At 43.2% G+C, this 8,860-nt stretch overlaps 1 protein-coding gene across 5 annotated transcripts in view; it reads left to right on the top strand.

The window, feature by feature from the left end:
- The first annotated feature begins 1,501 nt into the window (after positions 1–1,501).
- BRWD1 (bromodomain and WD repeat domain containing 1) overlaps positions 1,502–8,860 on the top strand; it is a 128,884-nt gene continuing 121,525 nt past the window's right edge. For 3 of the 5 annotated variants that reach the window (XM_023742147.1, XM_023742148.1, XM_023742146.1), the window contains exons 1-4: positions 1,502–1,655; positions 1,797–1,855; positions 2,002–2,031; positions 2,196–2,255. In XM_023742147.1, the coding sequence (XP_023597915.1) occupies positions 1,607–1,655; positions 1,797–1,855; positions 2,002–2,031; positions 2,196–2,255 (198 nt within the window). In that variant the 5' untranslated portion in view covers positions 1,502–1,606. The remainder of the gene's footprint in view (positions 1,656–1,796; positions 1,856–2,001; positions 2,032–2,195; positions 2,256–8,860) is intronic. The other 2 variants (XM_023742149.1, XM_023742150.1) reach the window with 2 other exon arrangements.

Here is an 8,860-nt window from a genome sequence, read left to right as displayed (position 1 = left end):
AGGTACAAATATTATCTACATTTTACAGATGAGGAAAATTGAGGCACAAAGGTTAGGTGACTTGCTCAAGGTTACACATTGAACAAATGGTGGAGCTGTAACATGGTCCAGGCAATCAGTCCTGCCCAAGCCTGCTCTGAATCAACGATATTTAACTTCTATGCTTTGGAGGTTATTACAAGGAGCAAGAATTAGAATTGCAATCTGCAGTCCATAAGGGCAGGGATGTTTGTTTTGCTCAATGCTGCATTTTTAGGGCTCAGCACAGGGCACACGGAGTGTGGTGAGTGAATGTTTGTTGTGTAAATATATGAATGAATCCAATGTGGCCAGAAGGCTAGCATCTCAATTAGGAGAATATTTTGGTCCTGCCCAGGTCTCCAAACTCAAATCCTACTATTATCGTCCAAGAGATTCCTAATTACACATGGTTCCTCTCAAAACAGCATGCAGTTTCCTGCTTCTCTTCCTTGGAATGGGCTGCTCTTTCTACTGCCCTCCCACTTCCTTCCAGGCCCCTTCATATTCAACCTTTGACAAACATGGCTAAATCATCACCAGTTTTGGGCTGCTTTCTCTGACCAGCGAAGTTTACATACTCAGTGGTGTACTGCATTTTATTTAACCCTTTCTCCTTTTCTAGACTATTGGATTCTCTGAGGACTGAGGCTCAGTCTTAGTCATCCTTCTATATTCCCTCCCCCACCTCCCCCCGCAGTACTGCATGTGGCCACGTAGACTCCGTAGATGTTTGTTACATATTCCAAGCCTTAATGGGTCAGTGTCCATGGACCTGTGGCTCGAAGGGCCTTAAGGCAGCCCTGGACAGAACCCGCAGCGTCTCTTTGGCCTGCGGCGTCCCCGCATTCCTCTTCCCTTCCCCAGAGAAAGCTTCCCGGGGCCGACGTTCTTCTCTTCGCTTGGGGTGCGGCGACCAAATTCTCAAGGTTAAGGCTTTCGCATCCTTGAAGCGAGCGATCTTCGTGGGGAGCAAACATACTGGCCCCAGATGACCATCCGCGAAACGTCCCTTAGAGCAATCTAAAGTAGGCGACCCTGTTCGACCCGCTGCCGGGGGACGCTCCGCGCCCTTGGACCCCGGGGAACCCACATCGGGGGCAGCAGTGACCTGACCCACACCTACGCGCGTCACCACCCCCGGCGATCGTGCGACCTCCACCCCAAGCTCCCACCCCGCAGCGGCGCCGCAGCGCAGGCGCCTCACAATGACCGGGATGCCGCCTCACCGCGCGCAGGGATCCAGCCCACGCGCGCTCCCCTCCCCCACTCACCACCTACTTCCCCTAGGACCCAGGCCTTTGTCCACCATCCAAATTCCCCTCCCTTTACCCAGGAGTCAGGGGAGAGAGGGCGAGGTTTGTTTTCCCAGGTGAGGCTCGACTGTTTGTCTTGCTGTCGCATTGAGCGCCCCTCAGCGGAGGAACTACTTTTTACCCCCCCCAGCGGAGGCGTCGGACGCCGCTGGTGCGCACGGCATGGCGGCTGAAGCGGCGCGCCTGAGGTAGAGGGACGCCGGCCCAGTCAGGCCTCGGCGCGGCCTATACACTTTGCTTGTCAGCTCCCGCCTCCCGCCCCGCGCGCGACCATGGCGGAGCCCTCGTCCGCCCGACGCCCGGTGCCCCTCATCGAGTCAGGTAAGACCGTGGGCCGCGCTGCCACTGCCCCTCCCCGCGGCGCCCCCGGCCTCGGCTTGCCCGGCTGTCCCGGCTTTCGGGTGCCGTCCCCTCCTGTCCCGCCCGCCCCGGTCTTGACCAGGCTCCCCTGTCTTCCCACAGAGCTGTACTTTCTCATCGCCCGGTACCTATCGGCGGGCCCGTGTCGGAGAGCGGCCCAGGTGAGTGCGGGCGCGGCGCTTGGCGGCGGCAACCTCGGGCTTCCCGGCCCGGGCGCCGCCGCCGGGGGTCGCGGGTGGAGGGCGTTGGATGGAGCCGGGGGCGCGGCCCCGGGCCCACCCCTAACTGCTCGTCTCATGGGCTGCAGGTGCTGGTGCAGGAGCTGGAGCAGTACCAGGTCTGTGCTTCTCCGTCGTCCGCGCGCCCGCCTGCCCCGCCGCGTCCCCTCCTCGTCCCCTCCTCCCGACCTTGCCCCTAGAGTGATGCCCGCCCTGTCCCCCCGCCCCCGGGTGCTCCCACATCTGAACTGTAGTCACTTGTGTGCCTTTCGTGTCTTTCCAGTTGTTGCCGAAGAGGTTGGATTGGGAGGGCAATGAGCACAACAGGAGCTACGAGGAATTGGTGAGACTTTTGATATTATCGATCGCAGGGTTGTCAATGCATTTTCCCCCCGCCACCCTCGTAGACAAGCACACTGGTGTGTCGTGCGGTACGTTTGCGTTTCTTTCAGACGCGGGGGTGGGGAGCGACCCCTGGGACAGCTCTACTGCCCCCCATCAGGTTTTGTTTTGCTGTTTTTAAGTGACTGGGTTTGTTTTGTCAGGAAACAGACTTTGGGGGGCGGCGTGGGGCGGAGGTGCGGGTGATTTCGCGAAGCTCTTACAGCAGGGGTGGGTCTCCGGGTGCTGCTGCCTATGGTGTGTGGATTGTGTGTGCGCGTGCGTGCAAGACACAGCCATTCAGCGAGGTGGTTTCATCTGGTTTTTTTGACAGACTTGTAACTCCAGCTCTGATTGGTCTCCCGTCTTTTTACCCCACCCAGGTCTTTTGACCACTTGTTCCCTAGGAATAAAATCGTTGGTCTCTGAAGGTGGAGAAATGTTTCTCTTATAGCTTCCTCCCCGCCCCCAGCTGCGTAATAAAAATTTTGTTGCTGTGAGAGTATGCCACTCCTTCAATAACATTTGCTGCTGTAAACTGTACGTTTGTTGAATGCCATAGAAAGTTGATTTTGATGAGTTTTACACTGATCATGCCGAACATAACGTAGCTTAACTATGAAGTTTTTTTTTTTTTTGAGCATTTGAGTAATGTGGATTGCAGTTCTTTTTTTCATTGTACTCTCTTCTCTTGTCAACCTGTTTAGTCCCCCTTACAGTATATGATTTGGTTTTATCTACTGTTTTAGCAGTTTCAGGAAAACTTTTTTTTGCTGACTTGTGTATTAGAATAAAGAATTTACCGAGTTGGCAGGCCATGTTCAGGATCTTGTATAAGCAAAAGAACTGGAAAGAAAAAGAGCCGCTGAATGATCTTTTATAACAGTTGTAAGTTCTCTGAGTAGAAGGTTGTAGAACATAATCATCATTCTTGTATGAAAACAAAGTTTTTTGTAACCTGTATGCGAACAGTAGGTATTCACACTTAAAACTAGGTGAAAATAACGGTTTTGTTTTAGTTGTCAGTTTTAATATTTGCTTTCTTAGAGTTTTTTTTTAAATAAACATAAGTGACTGACATTTTCAAGGGACTGAGTTCTAAAATTCCTGTATGATGGCAGAGTTAGTCTTCTTGAGTTTCATATGTTGAGATGGGTTTAAGTCACACTTTTTAAGGACCGCTCTTTCTTTTACTCTTGTTAATAATAGTAAATCATGTTAATCAGAGAAGCAGAAAACATTGACATGACCTGGCAGTCATGCTGCTGAAGAGAATATTGTTTATAGATTTTGGAGCAAGTAAGGTGATATAACTACTGGAAAAGTTATTTTTAATTTATGTGTTTTTTTGCTTTCCTGCTAAACTTTGCTTAAAACTGTCTTAAAATATTAATTCTGTTTAAAAGTATTCAGTGTATGCCTGTGGTCTGGCAGTGAGATGATAACCACTTTTATTGCTTGGGTTATTTTGGCTGATCTGTCTGGTGGGTGTACTCTTTGTCTTTACTTTCCCATTAAACATCCTCGTTCCCTGAGAGCTCATCATGATTGAGGATGAGAATTATTCTCTTGTCAAGGATATATGGGTATCTTTTAGACTGCCAAACAAAATCTTTTTTTCATTATTATTAAGAGGTTATTTCAAATATACACATGGTAATGAACTTGTAGATACTGTGTACAAATTTGCTTACTATTATTGTAAAGTGACTTCTGCCACAAAGTTAATACAAATTTGTGATATTTACTTTGATTTCTCTTTAAAGTATTTTTTTTTTTTTTTAATTAAAAAACTTTGTGGAAATCTTCAAACATAGAAAAATAAAGTAGTGAGGAATCACAAGGTACCTCGTCAGCGGTTATCAACAGATATTGCATCTGTTAGCTCTATCTCCCAACCTGGATTTTTTTAAGAAAATTTCAGAATCCAGTTATTTCATTGGTTAATATGCTGAAATGTTTTAAAACCGATCCTAGACATGGCATTTCATCTTAAATTCTTTAGAGTGCATCTCTAAAAAATAAGGACCATTTCTTATATAACCAAAGTTACCAATATTACAGTTGTAAGACAATCCATAGTTCTTTGGTATCGTGTGTGTGTGTCTGTGTGTGTCTGTGTGTCTGTGTCTGTGTGTGTGTGCGTGTGTGTGTGTGTGTACACACAGACATGTATCTCCAGTCTATAGTCATAGTTCTCCTTGTTCCCCAGGTATCTTTTTTAAATTTAATTTGAATCAGGCGTCAGACAAAAGTCCGTACATTGCATTGATTGCATCTTAAATCTCTCTTTATCTTGAACAGCTCTTTGTTTTAGAGCTACCAACCTACTAAAGAGACTGGACTATGTCCTTTAGAATCTCCTACATTCTGGATTTATCAGATTGTTTCCTCATGATGTTGGTTAATATTCCTTTTATTCAGTGGTTCTCATCCTTTAATTAGAATCATCTGGGGAGTGTTTTCAACTCTGGATGCCCAGGCCATGCTCCAGACCAGTTAAATCAGAATGTGGTGGGACCTAGCATCAGTTTTTTTTTTTTTAAGCTTCTCAGCTGATTCTAATATCATTGTTTACAAATTCAGAGCTTATTGTCTTAGACTTGTGACTATGCTGTTATTCCAAACTGTGCTCTGTAGTTTTGGTACTTTGGCTTCTTAGAAGAATTGACTCTAGTTATCTCTCAGTACCTAAACCTGCATTAGCAGCTGGGCCTGTGAATTTGTAGAATTTGAATCCTCATGATTTATAGGTGATGAAGAAAGAGGAGAGAAGTAGGACTTGCAGAATTAAGCATGGCTGTTGGGAAGGACTAGGTTTGTAAAGGAGGGGATTATTTAAAAAGGGGAAAGAGACTTGGTGGAACTGATATGGAGCAGTTCTACTCTGCACACATGGGGTCACCATGAGTGACTGGACGGCAACTGACAACAACTAAGTAACCGAATAACATAATACATTTTCCGATAGGCCAGTTTCCAGTCTCTTTAACCAGAAAGTAAGTCAGAGGATCCACTTACTGTAGTATATCGATAAGGGATTTATGTGATCAGTTGAGGGTTTTTGTTTTCTTTTTAAATAGATTTTGTGTGTGTGTGTGTGTGTGTGAGCAACAGACTTTTAAAAAGTTACTTGCTTTGAAGTCTGAAAGTTGTAAGTAGTCTAAATACAATTGTAAATCTTAACATAAATCTAATTTGTAGAAACAAGTACTATTTACTTTTATTGATTGTTTAATTCGAAATTGAGAATTTAATCTGAAAATATTTAATACGCTTACATACTTAAATTTTGATTTTCTACTAGCAGTGTAAGGAGCCCTGGTGGTTAAAGCGCTTGGCTGCTAACTGAAAGGTCGGCGGTTCAAACTCACCAGCTGTCCCTCAAGAAAAAGATGTGGCAGTCTGCTTATGTAAAGATTTACAGCCTTAGAAACCCTGTGCGGCAGTTCTACTCTTTCCTATGGGGTTGCTATGAATTGGAATCGACTTGATGGCCATGGGTTTGGCTTGGTTACCAGCAATGTATGAGGGTTCCAATTTCTTTGCCAACACTTTTTTTTTTCATTATTTTAAGAAGTTTTTATTATAGCTCTCCTGGAGGAGGTGAAGGAACCGTGGTAGCACAGTGGTTAACTGTTCAGCTGCTAACCGAAAGGTCGGTGGTTCGAACCCACCAGCTGCTCCTTGGGAGAAAGATGTGGCAGTCTGCTCCCAAAAAGATTACAGCCTTGGAAACCCTCTGGGGCAGTTCTTCTGTGTTCTGTAGGGTTGCTGTGAGTCAGAATTGACCCAATGGCAATGGATTTGGTTTTGGTTAGTGGAAGTGAAGTGGTATCTTGTGTGTGTGTGTGTGTGTATTTTATTTTTTTTGTTGCTAAGAGTAAACACAGCAAAACATACACCATACACCACTTTAACAGTTTCTACATATATAATTCAGTGACATTATATTATTCGAGTTGTGCAGCCATTCTTACCCTTTTCTGAGTTGTTCTTCCTTCGTTAATAATCATAAACACCTCCCTAAGGTTCTTATCTAATCTTTCGAGTTCCTGTTGTCAGTTTGATTTCATATCGGTAGAGCTTTAAAAAGCATGATGCGTAAGGCAGACATTCTTTGTTAGTTAAGCTAAAGTATTGTTTGGTTTTAAGAAGACTTTAGGGGATAATTTTCTTTAAACTTGCAAAAATTTTGTAGTGCTCTAGGTGAAAGTTTATAGAGCAAATTAATTTCTCACTCAAAAATTTATACGCAAATTGTTTTTGTGACATTGGTTGCAGTCCCTGCAATGTGTCAGCACTCTCCCCCTTTCCACCCCAGGTTCTGTGTTCCCATTCATCCAGTTTTCCTGTCCCTTCCTGCCTTCTCATCTTTGCTTTTGGGCAGATGTTGCCCATTTGGTCTCTATAATTTGATTGATGTAAGAAGCACGTTCTTCACGTGTGTTACTGTTTATCTTCAGGCCTGTCTAATCTTTGACTGAAAAGTGAACTCCTGGAGTGGCTTCAGTTCTGAGTTAGAAGGGTGTTTGGGGGGTTCCTACAGTCTCTGTCAGACCAGTAAGTCTGGTCTTTTTTTGTGAATTTGAATTTTGTTTTCCATTTTTCTCCCGCTCTGTCTGAAACCCTCTATGGTGATTCCTGTCAGAGCCGTCAGATGTGGCAGCCAGGCACCATCTAATTCTTCTTGTCTCATGCTGGTGGAGGCTGTGGTTCATGTGGTCCACCAATCCTTTAGACTAATGTTTTCCTTTTGTCTTTGGTTTTCTTCTCCTTTGTTCTGGATGGGATGGGACCAATAGCTGTATCTTAGGTTGTAAGCTTTTAAGACCCCAGACACTATTCACCAAAGTAGGATGTAGAACATTTTGTTTACCAACTATGTTATGCCAGTTGACCTAGATGTTTCCTGAGACCATGGTCCTTCATGGGGTCTTTTTGGTTTAAGGTTTAATGATTATCTCAGGGCAATAGTTTCAGGGGTTCATCCAGCCTACATGGCTCCAGAAAATCTGGATTCCATGATAGTTTAAAATTCTATCCTGCATTTTCCCCTTTTGGATCAAAGATTTTTCTATGGAATCTTTGATCAAAGTGTTTATTATCATTGTGGTTTTGATTTGCATTCCCTAATGCCTGATGAATTTGAGCATCTTTTCATGTGCTTATTGGCCATTTGTATACCTTCTTTGGTAAAATGTTTTTTCTCCTTTTATAGATTGTCTCTGTTGATAAAAGTCTTTTTAAGTCTAATTTTATCTGTCTTTTATTGTTCATGCTGTTGGTGTCGTATCTAAGAATCTATTGTAGTAAACTAGATTCTGAAGCATTATGCCTGAGTTTTGTTCTAAGAGTCTTATGGTTTTAGTTCTTACATTTAGGTCGTTGATCCGTTTTGTGTTAATCATGTATGGTGTGAGATATGGATCCAGTTTCATTGTTTTGCATGTAGAGATCCAGTTGTTCCAGGACTATTTATTGTAGAGACTGTTCTTTCCCCATTGAATGGACTTGGCACCCTGGTTGAAAATCACTTGACCATAGGCGAATGGGTTTATTTTTGCAGTTTTTTAGTTAGAGAGTTTAGACGATTTTTATTTAATATTACTTATGTCTGCCATGTATCTCTTATTTGTCTGTCCCATCTGTTCTTTATTTATTCCTCCTCTGACTTCTTTTGGATTAATCAAGTATTCTGTTTGTCTATATTGCTTTTTAGTTAAATGTTCTTTTATTATTTAGCTAGTGGTTATAGATCGTAACATGCATTACTGTTTACCTTAAGTTAGTTTCTTTCCCATTTCCCAAATAAGTGAAGTTAAAACTGTTAGTTGTTATTCTCCTGCCCTTTGGACTATTAATGTATGTTATAAATTCTTTTAAGTTTTTTTTTTTTCTGTTTTAAACAGTCAAAATTCTTTTGCTTACCTACCTATTTTTAATTCCTTCCTGCAGTTCCGTGGGTCTTGTATGTGATCATTTCTCTTCAGTCTGCAAAACTCATTTTGGTATTTCTTAAAATGTAGGTTTGCTAGTAATGGCTTTTCAGTTTTTCTTTTGCTTTCTTCTCTCTCTTTTTTCTTTTGATCTTAAATACCTTTACTTTTAAATAATATTTTTGCTGGCTGTGGAATTTTGGTTGATAGTTTTTTTCCCTTTGGGACATTAAACATGTCATTCCACTGTCATATGGCTTCCTTAGTGTTGCTGAAAAGTCAGTCTTTTTTTTTAAATTTTTTTATAGTTGTAATTAAATGAAGTTTACGTTTCAAGTTAGTCTCCCATGCAAAATTTTTGCACATACATTATTATGAGACCCTAATTGCTCACCCATTCTGCAACAGCACATTCCTCCTTTCTGCCCCTGATGCCCCATGGCCATTCAACCACCTTCTAACTCTGTCTGCCTTCCCGTCTCACCTCTGGACAGAAGCTGCCCCTTTGGTCTCCTGTATCTACTTGACTAAGAGGCACACTCTTCACGACTATCACTTTATGTCCCACAGTCCAGTCCAATCCCTGTCTGAAGAGTTGGCCTCGGAAATTGTTTTAGTTCTGGGCTGA

The sequence above is a fragment of the Trichechus manatus genome, unplaced genomic scaffold, assembly GCF_000243295.1.
Source record: "Trichechus manatus latirostris isolate Lorelei unplaced genomic scaffold, TriManLat1.0 scaffold00202, whole genome shotgun sequence".
NCBI lineage: Eukaryota > Metazoa > Chordata > Mammalia > Sirenia > Trichechidae > Trichechus > Trichechus manatus.
Note: the sequence above shows the minus strand (reverse complement) of the source record. Positions and strands in the feature narration are given on the sequence as shown.